This window comes from Ascidiella aspersa, chromosome 1 (genome assembly GCF_963924565.1).
Source record: "Ascidiella aspersa chromosome 1, kaAscAspe10.2, whole genome shotgun sequence".
Taxonomy (NCBI): Eukaryota; Metazoa; Chordata; class Ascidiacea; order Phlebobranchia; family Ascidiidae; genus Ascidiella; species Ascidiella aspersa.
The window spans coordinates 40,330,197-40,357,837 of record NC_139447.1 but is presented as its reverse complement, the minus strand read 5'-3'; the positions used below and the strand labels follow the sequence as shown (position 1 = coordinate 40,357,837).

The 27,641-nt window shown below is 38.5% G+C and overlaps 1 protein-coding gene across 1 annotated transcript; it reads right to left on the bottom strand.

Moving 5' to 3' along the window:
- Nucleotides 1-2,075: 2,075 nt before the first annotated feature.
- LOC146170499 (uncharacterized) lies at nt 2,076-25,608 on the bottom strand. The gene is made up of 33 exons (XM_083388719.1): nt 25,539-25,608; nt 25,296-25,418; nt 21,951-22,043; nt 20,114-20,215; nt 19,593-19,715; nt 19,127-19,198; nt 18,638-18,898; nt 18,473-18,559; nt 18,264-18,386; nt 18,124-18,204; nt 17,507-17,746; nt 17,289-17,414; nt 16,896-17,018; nt 16,440-16,586; nt 16,113-16,370; nt 15,784-15,891; nt 15,217-15,357; nt 14,333-14,872; nt 13,626-13,748; nt 12,702-12,864; nt 12,203-12,315; nt 11,913-12,002; nt 11,430-11,560; nt 10,018-10,176; nt 9,021-9,245; nt 7,877-8,089; nt 6,978-7,097; nt 5,725-5,972; nt 5,241-5,448; nt 4,659-4,803; nt 3,985-4,148; nt 3,443-3,613; nt 2,076-2,383 (listed from the first exon to the last, which is right to left on the bottom strand). The coding sequence occupies exons 1-33, from the start codon at nt 25,606-25,608 to the stop codon at nt 2,192-2,194; spliced, it is 5,283 nt and encodes a 1,760-aa protein (XP_083244845.1). The 3' UTR covers nt 2,076-2,191.
- Nucleotides 25,609-27,641: the final 2,033 nt, after the last annotated feature.

Here is a 27,641-nt window from a genome sequence, read left to right as displayed (position 1 = left end):
CAAAGTTTAATTAGCGGCAACGGAATCTCCCTTCCTTGCCATTATTCATTAATTAGCGATAATCGGCAAACTTAAACGATTGAAGTTATTTCGGGTTTGTCCAATTTTATCGTTAAAATACCACAATAAGTTCCACAAGACCAAGAAGCAACTGGTAGCGGCAAAACATCACGATTTCCAAATTTGTTTTAGATTTAGCCACACCCCTAATCTACATCGAATGAGCGCCTTCATCAATTATAACTGATCTTCTATTCTGACTGTTATTTCACATAAAGTGTCGTTGACTACATTAAGCGGGAAAGAGCAGTCATTTACAATGTAGCACTCGACAAATGCATTTTAAATGGGATACACTGGTGACATTGTTAGGATTATATTGTACTTTTTGTTTCTTTTCGTTTTCAAAAGGGTATCTTTCGTTTTCAAAAGGAACTGAACTTACTTATTTAAATAACAGAAATATTTCAAAAATAAACTCCTTTCGTTCACACTAAATTAAATCAATGATAAATACTTTTATTACCACTTACCAAAGCACAGCCGATGTAAAATTGAGCCTTACTTAAAATATCAACGCAAGATGAAAATAAACTCGCCCGACAAAACTATTTCCACCACAAACGCCTCAGCTTAACTTCCTGTGGGGATATACAAGTTTTCTCCTAAACATTATAATGTTGAAAAATCCCGCAAAAGGTGGGAAAGGTACGGTTTCTACTATTCCGTGGAGTCAACACTGTCTTAACGAAAGCACAACACTTACATTTAAAATTCTTGCGAAGTTTTTGCGTCGCGGGCGCTTTTATCGCGTTTCTTTTGTTACGTCACACAGCCGGAGGGCGGTATGACGTCAATATTTGGTGGTTGACGCACGAGCGAGATGTTTTAGTGTTTTTACTTTCCTTGTGGTCAAACATACTGGCCAGTCAATTAATAAACAAAGAGTTAATAAAAACTATTTTTTGTTGTTTAAATATATTTTCTTCAGAATTTGTTTAAATTTAGGTAAGTTTTCATTCAATATTACTGAATTGTATCAGTTGTTAGCACTGTTTGGTTGGTAAATAAATTACATAAAAGCGTATAATTAGTGTTTTGTCAGCAGGGAAAAACATGAAAATAATATTTCTTAACGATCAAGTGCTTTTAAATCTTATATTTTCGGTTATATGTTCATTTCGAAACGTCTGATCTGCAGTAATAACAATTCAAAAGCACTTTTATACAGTGAGATTAAACACAGCGAATTTCGAAATATAAAAAATGGTTTGATTGATACAAGCACTAGCAGAATTCAATCCATAAGGTAATACGCTTGATAAATCCACCAAGCAAATGCGTACAAAAAGTTTCGTATGGAAGAAAGTTTAAAGAACGAGATGGAAATAAAAGGAAACATTTACAGTTTTTATCAAACGCAATTGCTTTTATAACATTCTTAGTCACTTAAAATTCTATAAAGCAAACGTAACTGAAAAGCGAAAAGTAATCAGAAAACTTTTCATTACATTTGATCAATTTTGTCTTCTTGTATGCGGAACGATTGTGACAAAACTTTATTCTCAGGAAAATACCACAATAAATGTTTATTCAAAAAACAAATCGCAGCTCATTATTCATATTTAATCGATTATTAATTCGCAAGAAATTAGCGTCGCGTGGTTTCCGGGGACGCGACAAATGTGTCGCTCCAAGCACGACGCGACACGATTCAGCCGCACGTTTGTCGCGACAAACATAAATCAAACATGGAGAAGCAAACCACATTTCTGCGTTTTAACAAATATAAAACATCTCTGTGCTTGTTAAGAACATTTCGTGTCAAAGATGTGAGACAAACAATGCAGAAGCTTCATTATATTTGGTGGAAAATCAAATCCCTTTACGAACAATTGAAACATACATAAACACAATATGCATATTCTGTGATCAAGCCATTCTGGAGTCGTACTGGCCAACGGTAACGACACATATACAGAAGATGCCTTTGGGGAGGCTTACTTAAATCAGTTGATTAGTAATACATAATAATGCAAACTCTGGTCTTGTCCTTGTTTGTACTACAATCCTGATAAGGCCGACTGGGTAAGCCGAAGGCATCTTGTGCGATGTTATTATAGTTCTCAACAATAAACACTTACTATAGCTTGTACAAGTAAAAGCATAACGTGCTGTTGTCAGTAAAGGCTTAAAGGTGCGTCGTTTCGCTCTGTGCGTATCGCGAAGTGGACACTGTCGGCGCTGTTGCGCTGGAATGGTTGGCGGACGAGGGGAAGGTAAAAGTGGATGAGTGCTGCGGTAGCCTTGCGGCGATGGGGCGCCACCAAGTGTTGAGCACTTCCTTGCGTCGCACACAAGTGACGTAGAAGGTGAGGAGGCCCTGGTAAGTCACGTGTTCCGATTAACTATTGGCCTCGGAAGGTTTACAAAACCGAGCAAATGTGATGTTAAGTTATTAAGGGTGTGCCAGAAAAACCTACGACTGACGAACACCGTACGTTTATTGTGGAAGATTTTGTTAGAATTGGGGAATCAGTGACTCGAGGGCGCCATCTACAGGATGTAATCTTTAAAACATAAAATGGTAACCTTTTGACTTTGAGATGAGACAATAAAGGTTGAATTGCTTATAAATTTTGTCTCTTTTTCGTAGTTTGAAACGTGGTAGGTTTTTCTGCCTAACCCTGTACCTACCTGCGATGGTCTTCACTGATCAAACAAAACATTTTTTAGGGAAGGTACTAAATACTTATATAAACACCTAATAACAAAAAAGGTTGTGGCTCTATGGAAAAAATGGCCCTGGTCCTAAGGGAATAATACTGCCACTACACCGTCACCATTTACTTTACTTTTGACCTTTAGTTAGTAAAATAAAAAACACAAAAAATGTGACTTTTGAACTGGTTGATGCGGATAAAAGGAGTCGACAATATGTCAGGGTTGTTAAATATTTCACGAAAAGGCCGGACACAGAGCTTTTAACCGATTTGAGTCAACTTGCAACATCCTTATGGAGCAATGCCTTGTAAAATTGCCCGGTGATGTCAAGTAAATTATTCGTTACAAAAGTAAGCAGGAAAATGTATTACAGTGAGATTTGATCGAAACATTTATTCAAGGTTTGCTCGAAATTTAGTTGAAAAAGTTTGAGTTCGCTTGAGTTTAAAAGAGCAGTTTTATGCTGGTCTCCTTTAACAGTGTCTTTATTTTTAAATCAACTACTACAAGATTTGTGGACAACCGCCAATACCTACTTTCGCATTAAATCACACAGTGAAGACTCAAACATCAAATATTTAAACTTTCCTTATTTTGACACAAGGCAGAAATAGTAAGTATAAGAAGTAAGCTAATCGCATCTGCTTGTTAGCGTTCACTCATCTAAGTTATGCAATAAAAAGAACGAAGCAGTTTTTATTGTGAGGTAATTTTGCACCTGGAATGAGTTTGTGATTGTGAAGATCCAGCTTAGCACGAGGTTGTAGGTCGGGTCGGTTGATGCAAGCATTAGGAAGCCGAACAACCAGGTCACACCGAGGCTGATTGAAAGGGTGGAAGCCATCACAACTTTGCTAACTCGCTTCTTCGCTGATGATGATGCTTGGATCTGTAAGTCAAGTGATCGGCATTGGAGATTGTAGATTTACTAGGGAAGTGGGTATCAGCCTTTTATGGCTTGAGTGTCATTTGTGATGCTTAAGGGTGAGAAATATTTGAGAATTTTAAAAAATCTGAATTTTGCTCAATTTGAAAACTTCTTGATACAACTAGTTGTGAACGTTTGGAGATCATTATATCAAATAACATTTTGCTACGTGTTTTAAGTTGATTGTGTTGCTCCAGTTCAATTTAGGGTGACATTTTAGTAAAATACTCAACAAAAATTCTAGCCGGGGTGCCGGAAATCTATTTATTATTTTTGAAGGTTGCCGTAAGCCATAAAATGTTGAGAATCACAGACTTAACTAAAGAACTCACATTGCTCTTCTTCACAGCAACCTCTCTGACCACGAGGAATATGACGACGATGTTGAAGATCAAAGCTGAACCGACGAATATGAGGAAGCCGAAGTAAAGGGAGTTCCCCTGCAACCAGCACATGTTGTCTGCTCTGTAGGTCGAGGAAAGGTGAGATGGGTCGTCTGCAACACAACAACAATTATGTCCATGGCCGGGATTCGAACCCGGTGTGTGAAGCGATCCTGGGTTTTTATTGCGTTTCGTTTCCACCCACTGAGACAACGCCCTCTCCCCGCCCCTCTGTATTTTAATGTCAGATTTTAAGGCCTAATACTGGAAGCCTCGGTTTGAATAAATTATAAGCTTTACAACATAATTAAAGGTGATTAGATTGAAACAAAACAGGTTTTCAAAAGGCCTACAATTGATTTACACATTATAAATGCGATGGTCAACACAATAACAGATGGTTTAAATTATTTTTGCTAAAAGACTTTGTAAACAAATAACTTAAGCTGCACATAAAGGAAATTCACATATTTTTGGGAAAGCATGGTATTTTTTAAAGACGTTTCAACACACAAATGAACTGAAAACATTCAAAGATTCTTAGACGTTGCGACAACCCTGACAGAGGCGCCTATATAAGATGCCAAGCGTGTTTGTTTTTACCTTACTGATAATGACCTGACCTTGCACACAGAGGTCTTCGTTGAGTTGTTGTTTATCGAAATAAAGTTGTGTGATTAAGAGGTTGCCACCTACCACCACCAGAGGGAGCCCGTAAGCGAAGAGAGCTGCATTCCTCATGTAACGACTCGATGTCGTGTTGAAAACCTGCGTCGGCAAACCAAACGAAAGAGTTGAGACTCTCTGTTGTTTCCTGACGCGTTTTAGCGCGTGGATGGGCTTTTTAGCTCACTGTTTGAATTAGTTTATTTAATAAACGTTTGACATGCTGTTGGAAATAAGAATTTTATTCGAGGCACGAATGTGAGTATAAAATACTGAGTTTTATCGAAGGCCAATAGTTAGTTCCAAAGATTCGAAACGTTAATGTTTTAAAGGGGTTACCCTTTTTAATCGAAACACAAAGAAGTGGGCGACAAACAACTTCGTCGACTGAATTTGTACCACGAAATTAATGTTTTGCTTTTCACTAACACGCACAAAGCATATATGTGTGTAGTTATCCTCACGTCTTGTGTGTTACTTAGTTTTCACGGTTTACGGCCTAACGGCTCAACATTAATAGTTTCGACAATTTCCCGAACCTTTACAAGCGACGAGTACAGCTTGTTGCTGTACACTGCCATCCAAGCCCACGCTGCAAGGAACGTGTAATGCATGAGTGCACACACAGCGGTGCATGACGCGCTGTGCCCCACCCCCGACACGCCCACCACGAACAGGAGGTAAGCAGCAGCGAGGTTTAAGCAGATGTGGAGCTGGATCTTGTTCGAAACTCGCTTCATCAGCTCTCTGCGTGGAAAAGACGCAATGTTAGGCAATACAAGGAATGGGGGATGTGGAAATTGTACGCTGTTCTGTTGTTTCGAGCAAAACCTGCTCTTGTATATACCAGAAGCGTAGCTAGGGGGGTGAATACCCTGGTAAGCCCCTGGTATATACACGTCGCACGTCATACGCAAAACAATAAGCTTCAGCCACGCTTGATAACAATAGTGAAAGTGGCTTTACGGAGATTAAACCAGCCACAAAAACATTGATCCTTGGTCCTTTTACATTCCAACTCACCTGTTGCGCAGATGAAGCAGGATTGCTGCGACGAACGCCACCACAGAGATCGCACACCCAACGTCACTTATAGTGGAGAGGACCACATCTGCCGGCACCTGCGACCGGGAGACGATGAGGGCGAAGTTTGTGAGGTGATCGCATTTGCACAGCGGGGGAGATGCAGTGTTGTCAAGGCAACAGCCGTCCGTCCTCCAGCTGACCGACTCGAAGTCCCAGTATGCACATCTTTGTCGCACCTTTTCCACCTGCAGTTAGCATCGACATTGATAGAGAAACCATTATTACTTTGACCTGACGAAGCACGGTTGTGCGAAAGCTTATCATCTTAAAACACAATTTGTCTATTAATAGTACAGCCTTTTTAATAGATTTTGAATTAGAAAATCGCGGTTATCAACAAAAACTTCCTTATAAACTTTGGAGCAAAATGGCTGGAGGTTGTGGATAAATGTATCAAAGCCCATACAGAGGTAGGCAGCATTTTGCACAATAGATATATCTTTGTTCATATGGGCTTTAACTTTTCTATCATTTCTTATAAAAATATGGCTTTTAGCGAAGAGTGCTTGTACAGTTTGGTATTTCACTTTTCTTATGTTTCCTTGCTATCCTCACGATTTCGTTGTGTTTTTAGAAAAAAATGACTTCCTATCGTATTTAGATTTCATTTATGTAAGGTGAAACAGGAAAGAAAAACAAAACATGTTATAACACAGAGAAGACATTTGGCTCATAGAATTGAGGTGTCCTTTTACATCGATGAGTAATTTTTTGTTGACAAAACACTTAAAGCGATGCTATATTTCTGTTGGAATGAATGAAAAACTGGATTGATATCAAAGTGTTATATTTCATTTAATGAAAATAGCTAAACTCAATTCAAGTCCGAGTTTGCTTTTATACACTTAGTTCTGGTGAGCCTAAAGGATCCGTATTTTATTGACGATTAATAAACACAAAATAAATCGGACCAAACCAAGTGAGCACGTTTGTTGAGAGGTGTTTATTAAATGGATGTATCGCCAAGGACTTACATGTTGTCCTTGGAAGAAATTCGAACTTTGCAAAAGAGAATAAAGTAACTTTTCATATCAACATAAGTTTTCAAAAGCTTTAGCATTTTTCTGTATGCAAACATATTTTGTATAATTTTCCAATGCTGATTTTTTAGTTATTAAAGTCGTGAAATATCAACATCACATAGCGATTTGTCCAAACTCAAGTTCATCAGTCAAAAAGGATTTTTGCACCTTAAGCTTGCTTGGAGTTCCTTTCTGCCCATAGCTAGTATCTTCGTTCACAACTTTTATCTCCACAGGTGAGGAGAGATTACTCATCTTCAAACCATCGCCCACCTCCGCTGTTATAACCTGAGGCAACAAGTCATGGCTTTGTCTTGGATATTTGGTTTCTTTGCCTTTTTATTTCTTGGAATCATTTTTCTTAACACACTTAAGTTTAAAAAGATAGATATTGAATACAAAGCAACTAGCTTCAAGCACTAGTCGCAAGTTTTAGATTGTATCGATGTGGCAGAGAAATCATTTTGTCAGCCGCAATAATGTTAAAGTAATAACATCCATCATCACATCATTGCGTCATCACATCATTGCATCACAACATCATTGCATCATCACATCATTGCTTCATCACATCATTGCATCATCACATCATTGCATCATCACATCATCGACTTATCATATCATTTCATCATCGCATCATCACATCATCACATCATTGCATCATCACATCATCGACTTATCATATCATTTCATCATCGCATCATCACATCATCACATCATTGCATCATCACATCATTGCATCATCACATCATTGCATCACTACATCATATCATTGCATCATCACATCATTGCATCGTTGCGTCATCACATCATTGCATCATCACATCATTGCGTCATCACATCATTGCATCACAACATCATTGCATCATCACATCATTGCATCATCACATCAGTGCATCATCACATCATCGACTCATCATATCATTGCATCACAACATCATTGCATCAATGCATCATCAAATCATTGCATCATTACATCATTGCATCATTCCATCAATACATCATTGATTAATCACATCATTGCATCATTTCACCAATGATTTATCACAAATGTTGAGATGTTTTACCGATTTGACTTTAGACTCCGATGGAAACAGGGAATCCCCCTTATGCAGGAAGAACACAGTCCTCAGTTTTGATTGGTTGGTTTGGCTCCTCGCTTGTGACATCACACTTACTGGGAGCGAGATGTTCATCGCGATCACGTGATCATCTTGTTCACGTGACTCTGGTGCAAACCACAAATCCACTGGAGGCGCCGCAGAGCTGTGTTCAGCAACCTTCAAGAAAAAAAAAATCACATTTGGTGGGATTCGAACCTCGTACCTTGATAGTTATGGCTTTGGTGAGATTCGAACCTCGTACCTTGATAGTTATGGTTTTGGTGAGATTCGAACCTCGTACCTCGATAGTTATGGCTTTGGTGAGATTCGAACCTCGTACCTTGATATTATGGTTTTGGTGAGATTCGAACCTCGTACCTTGATATTATCATTTTGGTGGGATTCGAACCTCGTACCTTGATAGTTATGGCTTTGGTGAGATTCGAACCTCGTACTTTGATATTATGGTTTTGGTGGGATTCGAACCTCGTACCTTGATATTATGGTTTTGGTGGGATTCGAACCTCGTACCTTGATATTATGGTTTTGGTGAGATTCGAACCTCGTACCTTGATAGTTATGGTTTTGGTGAGATTCGAACCTCGTACCTTGATATTATGGTTTTGGTGAGATTCGAACCTCGTACCTTGATAGTTATGGCTTTGGTGGGATTCGAACCTCGTACCTTGATATTATGGTTTTGGTGGGATTCGAACCTCGTACCTTGATATTATGGTTTTGGTGAGATTCGAACCTCGTACCTTGATAGTTATGGTTTTGGTGGGATTCGAACCTCGTACCTTGATATTATGGCTTTGGTGAGATTCGAACCTCGTACCTTGATATTATGGTTTTGGTGAGATTCGAACCTCGTACCTTGATAGTTATGGCTTTGGTGGGATTCGAACCTCGTACCTTGATAGTTATGGCTTTGGTGGGATTCGAACCTCGTACCTTGATATTATGGTTTTGGTGGGATTCGAACCTCGTACCTTGATAGTTATGGTTTTGGTGGGATTCGAACCTCGTACCTTGATAGTTATGGTTTTGGTGGGATTCGAACCTCGTACCTTGATATTATGGTTTTGGTGGGATTCGAACCTCGTACCTTGATAGTTATGGAGTCGGTTTTGATCTGCAATTCTGTTGAAGTGTTGTCGAGTATAATCTTGTGCGCGAGCAAGCTTAGAGACTTGACAATGTTCTGTCGTCTGATCGATGAACTTGAGTTTTTTCTCACTACGTCAGTCTGGTTGACGTCATCATTTTCGGCGAGCGACTCGGTGACGTGGGATGTTGCCGTGACAACGTTGACCAAGAGTGCTGGGGTGACCTGCAATTCGTTTTCGTTAGCTTTCACAACTAAGTTCAAGCGTAATTCACGATCTGGTTTTCCTACGTTTTGATAGAGTTTTTAATATATTATTATCACAATTATGTGAGAGTTAATGTGTTACTAAATTTGATAATGTACATCCTTTGATTAATGTTTATCACTTGAAAATTATGTGTTATTTAACTAAACCGTTGATTATACACAAATGTTAAGATGTCATCTGGCTTCTCCTAAAGTCATACCGACCAACGACGAGGTACTCTTAACATAATAAAAGTTTTACAGAATAAATCAGTTGGTTCTTTAAGATCTCTGGCATCCTGTGCGAGTGGAATAAGACTTCTTGTCTGTGGTGAGATTTGAACTCACGACCTTAGCCAAACCGAATTTATTGGGTTGTCAAACTGTAACCTGTTAATCCCAGCAAAAACAAAACTGTTGCTAAAATTGTATTATAAAGCTCAAACAAACGAGCCTTCAAATAAAGTGGTCTTGATTTTAAAATTACTTGTAAATTGCCGCAACAACCTAGTTGTTATTGCTATTAATTTCGACTTTAGACATAATTCAAGAAACAAAATGTTAAAACAACTGTTTGTCTCACAATAATTTCACGTTTGTAATTCCAGCTGATTGCTCCTTCATTATTTTTCAGATTTTTTCTAAATTACAACGAAATATTGTAAGAAATTACCGCACACATAAACACACACACGCGCCCACACATAAACACACACACGCGCGCACACATAAACACACACACACACACCTGAACCGCCCCATCGCTAACAGCCTTGCTGATCGAATCCACGATCTCAAACGACTCTTGCACTTCATCTCCAGTCAACGGTGACGAACCGGAAGTGAGGATCTGCAGAGCGCTCGCGCTTTCTTCCGCCGATTCTTGCGTCACAAAGGATGTATTTAGCTGCGCAAATAGGAATAAAAGTTTTAAAAGGAATTCTGAACCGTGGTAATCTTTGTAATGGCCGCATGATTCATGTCTTTGTATTTCTTAATAATTTTCTAAACATTTGAAAAATCCTTCTCAGGACCAATTTACTAATATATAAGCAAATAACCGGATTGCTGATCGTTTAAAAAGTCTATTATGAAAAAAGTAAAACTTCAGGACCAGTTGTTTTTTCTTGATTTAAAAAAGTTGGGAAAAAGATTAAACCGTGATAAGAAGCCATGCGTTGCATGATGTTTGCCGTAGCAAGGGATGTACGATAACTAACATATTATTCCAATACCGATATTTTACATAAAAAATATCGCGATCCGATTCCAATGACGTCATTACTATGCTTAAACAAGCAATAAAATGAAAGGATTCTAAGGATTTTTTTAGGTTATCGGGCAAATATTTAACTAATTATTAAGAAGTTATTAATGGTGGTTAACCTACAACTATAGTACATAGAATTGCTGGGTTGGATAGCGGCTGAAGGTCGATATTTATTTGGTATCGGATCGGCACCGATACCTTAAGTATCGGACGAGTACCGATACTACCACTTGGTATCGTGTATCGGCTCCGATCCGATATTATCGGACGAGTACCGATACTACAACTTGGTATCGTGTATCGGCTCCGATCCGATATTATCGGACGAGTACCGATACTACAACTTGGTATCGTGTATCGGCTCCGATCCGATATTATCGGACGAGTACCGATACTACAACTTGGTATCGGGTATCGGCTCCGATCCGATATTATCGGACGAGTACCGATACTACCACTTGGCATCGGGTATCGGCTCCGATCCCATATTATCGGACGAGTACCGATACTAACACTTGGTATCGTGTATCGGCTCCGATCCGATATTATCGGACAATGACCGATACTACCACTTGGTATCGGGTATCGGCTCCGATCCGATATTATCGGACGAGTACCGATATTAACACTTGGTATCGTGTATCGGCTCCGATCCGATATTATCGGACAATGACCGATACTACCACTTGGTATCGGGTATCGGCTCCGATCCGATATTATCGGACGAGTACCGATACTAACACTTGGTATCGGGTATCGGCTCCGATCCAATACAATCAAACATCCCTAAATCATGACGATTCATTACATCATTGTATGATTGTTTATATCATCACATCCCTAAACATTGGAAGCACCCAAGCGTGAAGGTCACGCCCGTATGTTCTGACCTTGATGTCCTGAAGGTTGAGTTGACACGTGACCGAGGTGAAGCTTGATTGGTCGAACTTCGAAGTGTAGAGTTGCCCATCAGCAGTGTTGCGCCGGTAGGGGGCGCAGCGGAGTGAGGCTTGTGAGTAACCTGCGTTCAAAGTTTGCACAAATAATCTGCGTTGAATTATTTTTCAAGCATACAGCTCAGAGGTTTGTTTGATATCGTATAAGGTTGCGCGAATTAGAACAGATGCAGTTTCAAGCGTTGACAAGCACTAAAAGCGGTTGTATGTGGCTTTAAAGCATTGCAAGCAACTTGGACAAGCTTTTAGAAAGCGTTTAGGTTCTGCATAAACATCAGTGATTTTCCTGCAATTGGAAAATGTGTTGTGAGCTCAAAACGTACCAATTCTAAATTTAAGGCTTAGATGAACAGCAGTTTTTCCGTTCGTCTTGAAAAAAGTTCATTTAAAAGGGTTGTTTTTTCAGTTGATTTTTACCTCTCGGGCAAGTTTCGCTTGAGTAGCTCAGCTCTTGCGAGGGGATTTCCGGGAAGTGAAAGCCTTTGTAAACTTGTTTCAAACAAGAAGCTGCAAAAACAAGAATAACAATTCTGTTGCCAACCAAATCGATATAGATACTCGCTTTTGTCAACATGAAATTTAGGGCAACTTAAAATATAAATGCGTTTTATTGCGCTCGAATCTATAACATCTTTGTAATGAAGTTTCTTATTAACACCAGTACGCTGACGCAAAAGTTTGTCGAGCCCTGGTATATCGTCACTCACATCCTCGGGGAAGTCCCGACAGCAGCGGCATCTTGTTTGAAACTTTGTATTTGAGGAAACTTTCGAGAAGGATCGAAGCTGGCTGGAAGGCTTTGGTGTATTGGACGAGGTATCTAAAGCAGTTTAGTACTTGCAATGCAAAGCAAAAAAGTTTTATGTAGATATCGCGTTGTGAAGTTTCGTGAAACTGCTACTTTAAATATGATTCTAATATGGGTGAAATATCTACGAGTGTGCTGTGTGTGACACACAAAGCTATGCAATATATTGACAACCATTTAACTACAGGAATTCAACTTCTTGTTTTACGTAAAATTTGAAATCTTAAAACTATTCTCAAATATAAATGTGCAAGCGTTGCATATTGTGCAAAGTAAACCTTTACCCTACTAAGTCAAGTGCTGTCAGAAGAGTGTTAACAAAAATTACGAATAATGTCACTTCCATCAGTACTGTGACGTTAAAAGGAATACATATTGTCACAAAACAATTCACCGACCGTATGACGTTGGTTGAGACATCAGTGACAATAATACGACGAACGTTCGGGTTTTCCAAACTAAATGCTTTCAACAGGTCAGAGGTCAGTTGCGCCTTAAGGGAATCCTCTTTTATCGATGCAGCGGACGAGATATTTTGCTGGAACTCGTGCAGATAAAGCCCTGCATGAAACGTCCTTTAAGTTTGAATAAGTGTGTAGTTGCTACCAGGCAGAGTATATACTGAAAAGGTTCTCCCGGTACTTATTTGTTTACCGACGTTTCGGCCACTTACCCAAGGTAACTCCCGCGTGTTGTTGTTACATTCCCCGACGAATGCATCCTGCATAGGAAGCCGGAACGTCGAATAAAATAAACAAATAAACTCCAGAACTCTTTTCAGTTTGAGTGTTAATAAGGAAACTCTGGCATTTCTTGCCCGAAAGGTTTTGTTTGCAACGCATTTTTAGATAAAGCATTCACTGCTCATCAGAAGAAAGTCTCTTTTTAAAACTCGCTCAACTTATTTTCGATTTGTTTGCATTTTTATGTTGTGTTCATTGGTTACTTTTATTTTTATTAAATCTCAATTTTTTTTTTTTAAATTTCGTGATTTTGTCACAAAGGACAAACAAAAGAGTTTTGTTTTCGTTCCAAGGTCGCAAATTAACAACAAAATAAACGGCGCTGGTCTAAAATCCTGCTACATTTTCGTCTGGAGGTTTAAATTGCACAATATTAGGGTAAGGGTTTGTGTTTGGCATATGGTTTGTGTTTGGGATATGGGTGGGTCAATTACTATTAATAAAGTTATTTATTTCTTGCAATTTCATTTTTAACAACTCGTTTCGTTGCTGTTAAAAAAAGTGGTAGGATTCTAGACCAGCGCCAAGTAAAGACATTTTCTCTATCAGCATGCTTAGGTGCTAGCGTGAGGTACTTACGTTCACATTTCCTTCCATCACCTTCATAACCCACACCACAAGTGCACTGGTAACTTCCCGCACTATTGGAGCACACCGCGTTGGCGTCGCAATCGTGAACACCGGTGGAGCATTCGTCGATGTCTGCGATAAACACAAGTTTGAAACCTAAGGTTGGAAACCTCTTAGCTGACGTATTTCCTAGTTGGTGCGAAAACATGCTGAACACATTTTAGGCCCAACTGTTTTGAATGCGATATCCTGTTTGTTTGAGGGCGACATGGAATGCCAGATTATCAGTTTTCCGGGGATTATTGTGCTTAGAATTTTTTTTTTAATATTGCGCAAGCGTCCACCAGAAAGTACATGTTTTGTCAAACTTTTCTGGTATAAATTGTGATTATTAGACGTGATCCGATTAGTTGTGTTTGTGAATTCATATTCCCAACACACGACCTCGGTGAGGTCAAGTCTATCCACGAGCACCAGTCTGTTCCAGTGCTCAGCACGCAGCTGGACGTTAAAACCGACTGGTGCTTGTGATTTATATCAATGTTTCTTTACAAAAAAAGCTAAACGCCATAAAAGTTGAACTGAGATCTAACTTGAAAAAGCTACTTCATGTGAAACGATTTGTATGAATCCTAAAAGCTGTAAGTAAATCAATCTTTTAAGAAAAGAAGTGCAAACTGAGCAAATAATTGGTAAAAAATTTCAACTTAACTCACGTTCTTTAACATCTGAACAATTGAAACCATCACCAGAATAACCAGTCTTGCAGGCACAAGTGTAACTACCATCTGTGTTGGTGCAAGCTGCATTTGAATCACAAGAATTTGATGTATTATTACACTCATTAATATCTGAACAATTGAAACCATCACCAGAATAACCAGTCTTGCAGGCACAAGTGTAACTACCATCTGTGTTGGTGCAAGCTGCATTTGAATCACAAGAATTTGATGTATTATTACACTCATTAATATCTGAACAATTGAAACCATCACCAGAATAACCAGTCTTGCAGGCACAAGTGTAACTACCAACTGTGTTGGTGCAAGTTGCGTTTATATCACAATTTTCTGGATAAACTGCACATTCATCCATGTCAAAGCAACAATGGCCGTTTCCGGAGAAGCCTACGTCACACTCGCATACGTAATAGGTGTTGATGTCATAGCAGCTTGCGTTGACGTGGCAAAGATGTGACGTACAGTTGGCCAGTGATGCTGAATACCCCGATGATCCGTTGATTTCAGTAAAAGTTCCTGCAACGATAATTCCTTTTTAGTTGGCGAGTAACCATCTACATTTATGTAAAGTTATAGTAAAAAGAGAAAATACTTTATGTTCGTGTAAAATATTGTGGGAAATCTTCTACAAGAATTGTAATTATTTCAAAACTAGAAAACAAATGTGTGTCCCAGAGGCTAGATACCAAAATAATTTACAATACTATTGCAAACACAGTGGGTAACACAAACTGAATTCCATCAGATATAAGTACTTCTTGGTTTTAGATAACTAGATTAGCTTAAGTTGGCAATATTGTAAAACGATTATAAAAACGGTATTTTGTTAAGGTGTGAAAATAATAACAGAAGCTCCTAACTGGTTGCAATCCACTTTGCGATTTCCGATCCAACAACGGCGGCTTGGTAGACAGCGAACACTCTCACTTCGTACAATGTTCCGTTGCTCAGGCATAAACTGTAAACATTGGAGCTGCTGCTAACGTTGGTTTCCGACGCCCCTGCATATAAACAAACCACACACTGAGTGGTTTTGGAAAACCGGTAATACAAACAATGCGGCCTGTTGTTATTGTAATGGCCTGGAAATTGAAAGGCCTGCTATTTACCACTGATAAGTTTAAATAACTGGTATTGGAACAATTCATTCACAAGTTAATCTTGTTAGTATGGCCGCAGTTTCGTACTGATCAGTGGACACCATAACGCATATGCCAACCGTACATTCGGAGCCCGTGGACCCGTAATTAGTCGTTTCATTAAATATTTCCGTGTTAGCAAGTCTACAAGTTTATTAAAGGTTAACAGACCAAAGTAAATCAGTCAAACGAGTTGTACATATGTGTACACTGTACATGATTTCAAAGTACATTTGCTGTTCGTTGTTTGCAATGTTAAGAAGCTACCTATCATTAAAAGCTACCCACCATTCCTGTACATTATGATGAAGCTGAGGGCTCCAGGTGTGCTTTGGATGGAGATGGTTGCGCTGAAGAATCCACCTTCGGTAATGTTGAAACTTGGTCCTTCGCTCACTACATCAAACAGTGGAAACATGAGTACAATTAAGTATTAAGCCAGGTTGTTTATTTAAACGTAGAATGAGCATCGAAGCCTATACAGAAGAAGGTATCATTTTGGCGAACAATAATTTATTCGTTTAATGTACACTTACTGCTGTGACTTCAGTAAAATTCTCTTACTAGAGGTTAAAATTACTTTTCTCAATCATTGTTAATTGTAGTTTGTTTGTCACCTGTGAAAGCTGAAAGTGAGACGACGTCCGGAAGCAGGTATAGGGGCGACATAAATATCCGGACCGTGTAGTTAGTGCCGGGTTGCAGACCTCCGTATGTTACTCGCTGCCTCTCTATGCCGGTGTAGTAAGCCACTTGGGTGGATGATTGCTGTAGCTCGGCGTTGTACAAATACGTGTATTCTTTGTTTTCACGCTGCCAAGTGAAAGTGAGTGAAGTCTTCGTTTGTTCAATCAGTTTCAAGTCATGAACTTTGCCTGTTGGTTCAACATCAAGATCGTTCAATAGTAATCTCAAGAAAGTATTGGTCACTTCATAAAACTTACTCTTGCATTCTGATCGTTCGCATCTACAAGCTCTTCCAAACACGGAGTTGTAATATCCACATGTTCCGTAGTTAAGGCATCGGTAGTGATAAGTGAAGTAATACTGATAGTAATATGAAGACGTGGAACCATCCAAGCCACATATCCCTAAAATATGAATGGAACATAAATTAATATAATATAAAAATATCTTTATAAATAGCTACCTTAGATACCAACCATATTATATGGAATTTACATTGTTTTAAATATTTTTTAAACCAAACTGCTTGGTAAGCATACCTTGTGCGTTAGGCGGTAAGTGGAGGGTGGGAAATAATAGTGATACCAACAAGGAAAAATAAACTCGACAAAAGTACGATTTGAAGATTAAACATACTGTTTTGCTTCGTGTTAATGCTTTTAAGGTCCCAATATGCATTTAATTTAAAAGTCCCGTAAAATCCTCTTCTTTACCTGTGCAGTAAACACCATCTCCAGTGAACTGTGCATTACAAGCGCAAGTAAAACTGCCGACCGTGTTGCTGCAAGTCGCTTCTTGGTGGCAATTGTCGATGTTTAAAGCACATTCGTCGATATCTGCAAAAAACAAACATTGATTAATGTGTTTGTAACTAGTTGAGAGAAACCGAATTAGAAGCAATAGCATCAAAATATTTTTGCTGGTGAGTGTTATCATAAATTAAGTACCATTTATTTACATATTTAAATAATATAAGTAACGTTTGTACAAAGACATTTTCATAAAGCAAAAATCCTTTATTTTGTAATAGCAACCTCTGGTTTCTGCCCGGCAACAAAACAGTTAACAGCATTTGGACTTATAGAATGCACAGGTATAATGTTTACCTGCACAAATTGACGCTTTCCTCTCATAACCAGGACAACAGTAGGTCGAGTTGCTTTTACAAAGTGTTGAATTACTTTCAGAAGTGTTGCGTTGAAGGGAATAGGAAGAATTTAGCGCAATGCCATCTAAAAATTGAAGAAAGTGGTTGTTTAATATGTCAAAACAACATTTACAATATGTAGAAAACAATTTAATATATATCGTGTGAAAGACATACCGGTTGTAAAAGTAGTAGAAATAACTTTCGATCCAGCTTTGTTTGACGCGTACACTGTCAGATTGTACAAGGTTCCCGGTTGTAAGAATGGAAAAGCTGCTTTTCCAAACATGTATTTGTTTTTAATTCCTGGAGTGTTCACAGAAGCGATATTATCCAAAGCGTTTCCAACTTCCCAGGTGAAGGCGGCCGATGTTGAAGCGATGGATATGATGCGAAGGTTGCGCAAAGCTGGAGGCGCTGTTATTTATGTAGAAGGCTTTTAATAATGCAAACAAAGACCTTTGAATGTCTTAGGCATTATGTTATCCTAGTGTTACATCTAAACCTTCTTCAAAAGCAAGGGCGGTATAGTCGATTTTTTTATCAAGTTCACTTAATTGCGTTGTTAAATACAGGTATTTTTTATAAAATGACAAGTGAGTAATTATTGTTACGAGAAAACTGCTGCAATTGATAATAATTTTCGGATACAACAAATGAATAATTATAAAAAATCAGTAAAATTCCTATTGCATTATGCGTCCTTAAAAAAATTTTAAGAACCACTGATCTATTTCTAGCACAAACACATCGCCACGCATTAACTGCATTAGTAAATCTACTTTACCCAACACCTGTGCAATTTTTGGTACAGCCACATGTATATCCGTTGGCACCTTGAAAGCATCTTCCATTGCATGCGCTGTTGCAGTAACCTAAATAAGATGGAGTTAGACGAGAAACAACCGCGGTAATGTAATCGTCCTATACCCACCTGTACAAACAATTCCATCACCGACGAACCACTCGTTACACTTGCACGTGTAGCTGCCATTAGTGTTGTGGCAAGTAGCTTCGATGTGGCAATTGTCACTGCCACTGGCACACTCGTCAATGTCTGTGAAGAAAGGCAAATTAATCATGTTGAATAGCAGCACTTATAGGTTATACGACGTATGATGGCTACATCAACGCGACACATACCTCTACAACGCCCAGAAACGTTGAGATACCCAGGACAACAATGTGTTTCATTGTTTGCACATTTTGGAGAGTTTATTACCTCAACAGCTAAAACAAATATACGAAATTGTTTTACCCCTTCGTCTTTTTTCGTATAACAAGTTACAACTCCGGGTTACAACTTACGTTCTGTTTTAGCGGTGATAGTTGATGTTGGCGATCCACCCCCACCCGACCCCATCAGTGTTATGTTGTAGCTGGTTCCGTTTCTCAGTGAAGTGAAGGCATAATAATTGCGAACATTCCAGTAAGTGGGACCACTCCAAGTGGAGTTGGAGATTTTAATGTAAGGAAAATAAGATTTAGCGATCCGCCATCCAACCACGATCACCGATTCGTTTTTCCAGATTACTTTCATATCACGAATTATCGCACTTCCACTTTTGACTGAAAATATCAACAGAAAAAACATTGTTGTAAAATTAAACTAAAAAATATTGATACGAAATACGTTTGATACCAAACAAAAACAGGTAAATGTTGTCATTTTCAAAATGACTTTTATGTCTCTTTCACAGCAAAAAAATAGCTTAAATACATCAAAAACTTTTAAATAAAACACAACCAATAACACAGGGACAAATCAAAAGCAAGCAAAATGATGAACAGGGTTACCTTCTTGGGAACAGAGTGGTCCGTTGGTTGAAAGATCACAGTATCCGTATCCGCAACCGAGTTTGCAATATCCTGTGGAAGTATTTGAGAAAATAAAGAAAGCGATCACACTTATAGATTTAAATGAACACCACCAGGACAGCGATGACTCACTTAAGGGCTACATCAACAGTAGTTGGTTGAAAACCGACAAGATTGCAAAGTGTAAATTATAAACTCGAGTAGACCACGTAATTATGCGAGTACCGTGGCCGCGAACTGAAGTGTAATAGCAAATGGTGAATATTTTCCAACCTTGTATTGTTCGTGGGTGAATTATTTAGCCCCTATGGATACATTGCTGAAATACCTCAATTCAGCCAGGAAAATGGATGGAATACAGACTGTAGGAGACGGCATGGACTCGGGACACAACGAAATCGCACATTTAGCCGGGGTCGGGCCGATAGTCCTGATCACCACTCACCTATGCAAATAAGCCCATCACCGACAAACCACTCGTTACACTTGCACGTATAGCTGCCATTCGTGTTGTAGCAAGTCGCTTCGATGTGGCAGTTGTCACTGCCACTGGCACATTCGTCAACGTCTGTACATTAAAAACTTGTTTATAATGTTCATATCCTTCTATGATTGAGTCTGTCATAGCGAGCTTATTAAGGATAGGTTGGTCTGAGTAACCACTTGGGAGCAACATTTGAAAATGGGAAAATTACCAGGATAGCATATCTGGTAGTCAGGCCTGAAGGTTTGAGGTGATACGTGAGCAACTAAAGCCATGTTAACGCTAAAAATGGCTCAATCAATGTTTTTTTTTATATTTTCACAACAGGTAGAAATCCCTATGTGGCATCACGTAGCAAGGGTGGAATCATTTCTCGGTTTGGTATCGAATTTAAGCGATACCAACCAAATATCGGGTGCAGGTAACAGAACCTGGTCACAAGTACCGATCCAATATTTCTAGTTAGTCGTCACTTGATTTACCTTCACAGAGCGACCCGAGCCTGTGATATCCCGAACAACACTGGCTTCCATTGGTGCAGTTGTAGCCTCCTGTGATCACTTCTGTTGTTGTTGTGTTGAGAGCTATGAGCGGATATGCTTCGTGGGCTCACAACAAAAACATTTCATCTTATTGTGGCAAGTACTTTTGCAAAGTTTTACCGTCGTTAAATTAAGTGTCATACTGCCCAGTATTCCAGTACCATTTATTCCCGGGACCCAGTACTAAAATTCTTAAAAATATAAAGACCAAACTGCTAAAATGACCTACTACTGTGAACCGCGAAACATTCTAAATGTTTACTTTTTATAAGATAGTGCTTCGCTGATATATCAACCAGTATACAAAGTAATGTTTAGCATTACAATTGTTTTCAACGTGGTAAATGATAAACTTACCCAAAGTATGTAGAGTTAGCGTTCTTGAGGTGAAAACGAGATAATTTTCAGCGGTAACAGTTACGACATATGTCGTATTGGGAGTTAGGTCTTTGGCCATCGCGAAATTAAAGTTGTAGTCGTGAAGCCAACTGGTTTGCCAGCTTACATAATAGGCATTGCCGGCATCCCAGGTCACAAACATAGAGTTGTGTGTCACTTCCTTTATCTGGAGGTTTCTTAGTATCGGGAGTGACTCTGCAAAAACAATGACGAACCGTTAAGTCTGTTCGACTTTAACGTATCGTAGAATTATTTATTTGCATTCCTTCAATGAGGTCTATTACTAAGTTTTGTTAAAACTGTATCGTCAACAAAAGAAGCATGTTTATCTAGAAAACAATTATAGTTTATTAGACATATGTTCAGTTTTATGATTACAATTAAAGTGATGAGCAGTGTAACGAGCAAGCAACGCTATTTCTGTTAGTAATTATAACGTGTTTGTTTTGCGTGTGCTCTTGAAAATTCTGTTTAAAATCGTTCTGGCATATTTCATTTTTCTGTTTGCATTCTGCTAGTTAACCCCTAACGCATTCGCTTTTACCTGCGATGTTAGTTTATTCTAGGAACAACGATATTAACGCCTTATTTCGAAACGCGTTTTACTGTGCTGCAAGTTGTTTTATTGAAAGCGGAACAATGCCAAATGTTCGTGTGTTCATAAATATATTAGCGACTGATAATATGCACTTTGTAATGCTGGGGCAGGTGGTTTAGTTTCGATTTAGTGCGTTTAAATAATGCGGTTGTCAAAGTCTCATTTGTTGAAATATACACCAGGATAGTATATGAAAGATACATGTACTACAACTATGGTGTAGGCCATCCAGCTCCAATAACCTAGTGCCGAAGGCTTCTGATGTAAGGATGGTGTGTACTGTAATTTGTTAGTTGTAAAGCTTGCGAGCAGGGCTGCGGAGTCGGACTCGAGTAACACTACCCGAGTCCCAAGTCTGACGTGCGCAGTACCAAGTTTTGGAATAGCCGCAAACTTTAAATTGTAAAGGTGAAACAGCATGTAGTTGTAGTCTCCTACCATGTTTTGTGGGTAGATCAATTATATGACAGCCCTAATCCCCTATGAGTACATTGCTGAATATCCACCGTATTTAGTGACGTTAATTGACAGAATACAAGTTGTGAGTCTGAGCCGGACTTGGCATTCGACGAAATCGCACATTTATCCGGAGTCGAACTCGGGTCATTTTTAACCGGCTCTACCTGTGAGCTGCAAAATGTGTCGGACGATATATCAACTAATTATTGCAAAATGGCAAGAGGAGGTTTTAGATATTTAAATAGTAGTGAGGCAAAGGTGTTTTGTCCAAACTTTCAGCTGAAAGATTGTATAAACAAATCAATCTGTTTAATCACTAACCGTTAGCACAGTTTCCTCGATAGCAGAAACACGTGTAACCGTGCGGACCTTCCATGCAATGCCCAACACTCGAACAAGAATCGTTGCAATACCCTGGAGATTAAAAATATAACACAGGTAGTGAGATGATATTAAGCAAAATTAACTAAATATTCGAGTTGTTGATAGGGAAAGCCCCCAACCTTCGAGCGTACTAAATCATCATATTAGTTAATTACTTCTTTCCAAAAATACCGGTTGCAGATGAAATGGTGGCTGCTGGATAGAGCTTTTTTATTTTGTAATTTGACGTTACAAAAACATGTCATAACGTTGCATCATAAAGCAATTACCCTGCAAAGCGATCGAACAAGTGCGAAAAAAAATGGGCAAATATTTGTAGAAGCTGGAAGAATGTGGCCAACACTGCCTGTTGTGTGCATTATTCAAGCTGTCAGCCTAACCTGTAGTTGGATGCGTTTCGTTAATTGTACCTAGAATTTTCCTATTTTTTGTTTCGTATTTACCGCCATCTGGAATGTGTTATTTAAGTGATAGCTTTTGCTGCCAAAAGCAGTAGTCTTATAAAGTTCACTCGTGAAGTTGGGTTCCGTATGTTTACGGATGTTAAATAACATTGAACGTATCGTAAGTACAACTGTAAGCTACATTTGTTTATTCGCAATAAATATTCCTTTATTGTGGCTCACACCCACACATTGATGGAAATGGCGCAATGGTCTGATTTTTTACTTTAAACGGGCCATGATATAAGTGCAAAGTCGGGATATTTTTGCATTTATCAAGTGGAAATAGCCAAATAATGAGGAATGGCCTTGTAGGGCACATCATAATGTATATAGCCGACTACTGTATGTGGTTAGCTTGTTTAGGTTATTCCATCACAGAAGGTAGAGTAGAGGGAAGCAAGGGAGACAAGAGAAAGTGTTCTTGTCTTGACGAGAGACAGAACTGGTCTCTCACGAAGAGAGTAGATAAAGTGCATATAAGCACATTCACGAAGAAGGCGATTAAAGGCGCTACACAGCAGGGTTTTTATATCTGCCGTTATAAACAGGCCTACAGAGTCACTAAAGCCTCGTCTCCGCTTTGTCAATGCGGTGGCGGGCCGGATGACTTCCATTGGTGGGCCGCATTCAGCCCGCCCGCCGTAGTTAGCCCGCCCCTGTTTTAGAAGATGAGCCGATTCAATATTGCAAAGAGACTTAGTCTTTATGACGCGTGCTGTAATTTTCCTAACTTCACATAAGACCTGAAATGTGCTTGCGTCCCATTCCGCTGTACAACAGGACACAGGTAGAGATCCACTGGTTTTACAAATTTAAACTAAATAAACGTAAGTTTCCGCTTTGCCGCTGTTTTCTTTGAATGTATTTAAAGTTCAGACTATATTTCAGTTCAACTTTACACACTACTTTAAACCGAGCAGCAGGTTTATTATAAGGTTGAGGATTTGTAACATTACGTTTCGACGTAATTTTGTGGCGTCATCCATAATAAAAAATTGGTCGGACAAAAATCAAACAAAACCCTGGATCCGCCTGTGTGCGTCATAGAATTAAAACTAAACGTTAGTCTACACCAGTGTTTCTTTTTTCGAACTTTTTTCACGACGACCTGATTACCAAGCATATGTATATCAGCGAAACATTTTTTTAATTTTTTAAGAGAAAGTCTAAACATGGTGGTGGAAAAACTAAATAATGTAAGGTTAGAAGGCAAGCTAGCAAATACCTTTTAGGGGACTACAAGTTTTAAATTAAAAAAAAATATATTTTGAGTCAAAGCCTTAACGCAGTGTCAAATGTACCACAGTTAAATAGTACAAGATTACAAGTTTAAAAGCGCAATAATAACCCATATTTTTTGGCGAGCTGGCGTGTAGGTACTGAAGGTGATTACCAACAAAACATACTGGGCATCATTTGGCCACAGTCGGGGACGGTTTTAAGGCAGAAATTCTCTTGAATTAACTTTTTGTGAGCGACAATAGGACTTAAGGCATTATTAAGTTCAAATTAAATTAATATGAGCCATGTATTTCTATTGCTTCCAAAATGTGCTTAAATTTTGGGAAAATTTGGCTTAGAACCAATCCTATTAATAAATCTAACTATATACAACTATTGCAGTCGGCGGCCCGACCAAATCAAATGGCCACACATTTCGGGTCGCGAACCATATGTTGAGAAACACTAATCTACATTATGTAATTTGAAATAGAGTGATTATAACATGGATAAACTATTAAAATGTTTAAGTGTATAATCGTTATTTTCCAACTAGTTCTAAATATTGAGATTATTGACATTTTTGCAACCGAGTGAGTGATTTCAAACAACATTCCATAAACTAAAGTTTATTCTCAAAACATTTTACTGTTTATTTAGGCATTTCCTGAACACACGGTAGCCACATACCAGTGAGATCATACGGAGCAACTTGGCTACAATATATTCAGTATTATTTCAATATATATTTGAAGAGGTTTATGGTTCAGTTGGTCGGGATGTTCATAAGATACCAACTGTAGCAAAAATAGTCTTTTTACAACAGATACAGTTTTATTGTAATAGTTATTTGTCGGGATTTGTTAGTCAGTCGGACGGAGGTTCGCCAACAGAAACATGGCACATCAAACCAAGTGAAGCGCTACATACGAGTATTTGTTCGAAACGTATCAAACACACTACACCAAATAGCTTTTTGGTTATATGGTAACACTGTTTTAAAGTAGGAGTCCTAATTCTAAAATTGTTCTTCCGGGAAAATAAACAACGCCCAACACACTATATACCAGGGGTGGGCGCCAACGCAAATCATCTGGCCCGCGGCCTATTTTACAAACTGGGCACGGAGCGATATCTCATACATTTTCTAGCTATTTCAACTACGAAAAAGCAAATATTTTTTGCGCTTTGCGTTAATCTTGTTCCTCCTTCGAGTGTAAATTTCAAAACACCCTAGCTTTATCCCTGATTAACTGGCGTTGCGGTGATAATAAGATGCGTAAAGTATACACAGTTAACATATAACGGCCCGCGGAAACCTTTTTTAGTTTGGTTTTGGCCCGCGACTAGAAAAAGTTGCCCACCCCTGCTATACACCATTGATTTATTGTGGTACGTTATCTGGGTTTTCACAAAGCAGTAAGCCTAAAACCTCAACTTCACAAAGTGTCGATCGATTTCAGACATTAAACCAAACATTGCTTTTTATGTTTATTAAAACAGTGACAGCTCATTAATTAAATTAGCAACCAAAGGTAAGATAAAATTGATGTATCAAAATAAAGGTAGCCCACTTTTGGCGACAAAGAATGGTTTGTTGAATAGCAACGCTTACCTGTGCATTTGAATCCATCACCGACGAACCACTCGTTACACTTGCACGTGTAGCTGCCATTCGTGTTGTGGCAAGTAGCTTCGATGTGGCAATTGTCACTGCCACTGGCACACTCGTCAACGTCTGTACATTAAATTAAACTTTAACGTTTCGCGATAAAATAAAGTTACATGCAAAAAATGAACAACTTTTTAAATTATTATTTCTTACACATCTATAAAGTGCATTTAAATAAATACGAACCTGCATTGGCGAAGTACACAAAAGTGGCAAGAATCAGCACAATAAAAGTACAAAACCACTTCATAATCATTACGGCAATAACAAAGTAAACTAATGAAGAGGTAACTGTCCTCAGAACTAATAAATAAAGTTTCACCCACGTGATACGTAGCAGCAAAACCCACTCAAAATGACTGGATGGTGCCAGTAAACATAAACACCTGTGATTCATTGTGGTATATATAAAGAGTTAACCACCTTTTATTGCGAGAGGTTCTTTGTCACATTGTGTTGAAACTTCCCGATATTGCTCAATAATTATATGTTTAAAGTTAATTTTTAATTAATTTAAACCTAAATATTATAAAAAAAAAACAGTTTAGTAATACTAAACTCATTGAGATTTATCTTTTTTAGAAATAAGTTTAAAATTTATAAATACCGGCGATCGCTGGATAAAAGTAGATTTCCAGGATTTGAGTATTAATTATCACACAATGTTTCCAAGTGAGCTGCAATAATTTCAGCGTTAAAAAACACCATTTGACTGTTATCGTTTTGCATAATCCCGTAGGAAGCCGCCACTTGCCCTGACACATTTCTATAGCACGTGACTGGGCAGATGACACAGGAGGTTTCGACGAAAGAAGCTTTCTATGCCCACATTATTTGGCTCCACCTTTTATAATGATGCTTCAAAACAGAAAGTTGCACTAAATCGTCATTTCCTCCGTCGGTTTATAACTTCCTTTACACCAAGAGAGCGATTTTTTTTAAGTTTTTTGAACTAGTTCCTAACGTGACAAAATACAAACTATAGTTAATATTGCACCAAGGGAAAAGGCTTCTTCACAATAGACGGGTTAAATAAAAACGTTGGCAACTCAAGCGTAAAAAAAACGCTTTCAGTCGCTGAAATACTTTAACTTTGAAGCTTTCGAACTGTATTTTGCCCATTTTAACTACGGTACGTAAACACAAACGTTTCTCGGGCTTTGCGTGAACCCTGAATATGTTCCTAGTAGAGGATGTATTTTAACAAAATGACTTCCCAAAAGCGTCGTGTGTCAAGTTTTTGTAACCTAAGCAATATAAAGGTACCGTTTCGTTTAGTGCGAATCGACAGCATCTTTGCAATGTAACTTTAGTAATAAAAGTAACACCCCTCTAAACTACAACTTAAACAAAACAAACGAACTGTGTTATTAAGGTTATTCTTATGACGTTTCGCTTACGTTATATTGTAACTACATCTATGTACCGGTACATTTTTTATGCCACCCAATCAAAACCATAGAACGGTGCTCGGAGCTGGTCTAGAATCCTACCACAACGTCAATAAATGGATTAGGGTGCGGTTAGCGTTTTGTATTAGGGTGGGTCAAGTAATATTATTAGATAATGAATTTAATAATACTTGACCCACCCATACTCAAACGCTAACTCGCAACCTAATCCATTTGTTGTACGTTAATTCAGTAATTGTTACGCTGCACTTTGTGCACTAGTTGCTAGTAGGATTCTAGACCAGCGCTTAGCCCTATTCAAATCACTATTTTACCAACCTAAACTGGATATTGAAAAAGATTGTATGGCTCTCATGGAAATACAACCAAAAGAAATATTTTTTTATCGTTTATTTTAACTAGCAGCCAATATTTAAATTAAAAGACATTTAAACGTGAGACAAACTGACACACAACATCAAGTTTTCCTAAAAAAGCAGCAAAAACCGCCAAAGATGAACGAAGCTAACCCTAACCATAACCCTAACCCTAACCCTAACAGCTTCGTTCATCTCATTCCGACAGTTCATTCTGTTCCTACAGCTTTCATTCATTTCATTCCGACAGTTCATTCTGTTCCTACAGCTTCGTTCATTTCATTCCGACAGTTCATTCTGCTCCTACAGCGTCATTCATTCCATTCCGACAGTTCATTCTATTTCGACAGTTCATTCTGCTCCTACAGCGTCATTCATTCCATTCCGACAGTTCATTCTATTTCGACAGTTCATTCTGTTCCTACAGCTTCGTTCATTTCATTCCGAGAGTTCATTTTGCTTCTACAGCTTCATTCATTCCATTCCGACAGTTCATTCCGTTCCGACCATTCATCAAATTA

What these genes read in the sequence shown, in the direction of transcription:
- LOC146170499 (XM_083388719.1), bottom strand. Translation starts at nt 25,608, where the DNA reads ATGATTATGAAGTGGTTTTGTACTTTTATTGTGCTGATTCTTGCCACT. An exon ending in AAGCGAAACTTGCCCGAGAG is followed by an intron (nt 11,561 to 11,912) that starts GTAAAAATCAAC and finishes CTTTGAACGCAG; the next exon opens with GTTACTCACAAGCCTCACTC. An exon ending in CAATCACAAACTCATTCCAG is followed by an intron (nt 2,384 to 3,442) that starts GTGCAAAATTAC and finishes GTGACTTACCAG; the next exon opens with GGCCTCCTCACCTTCTACGT.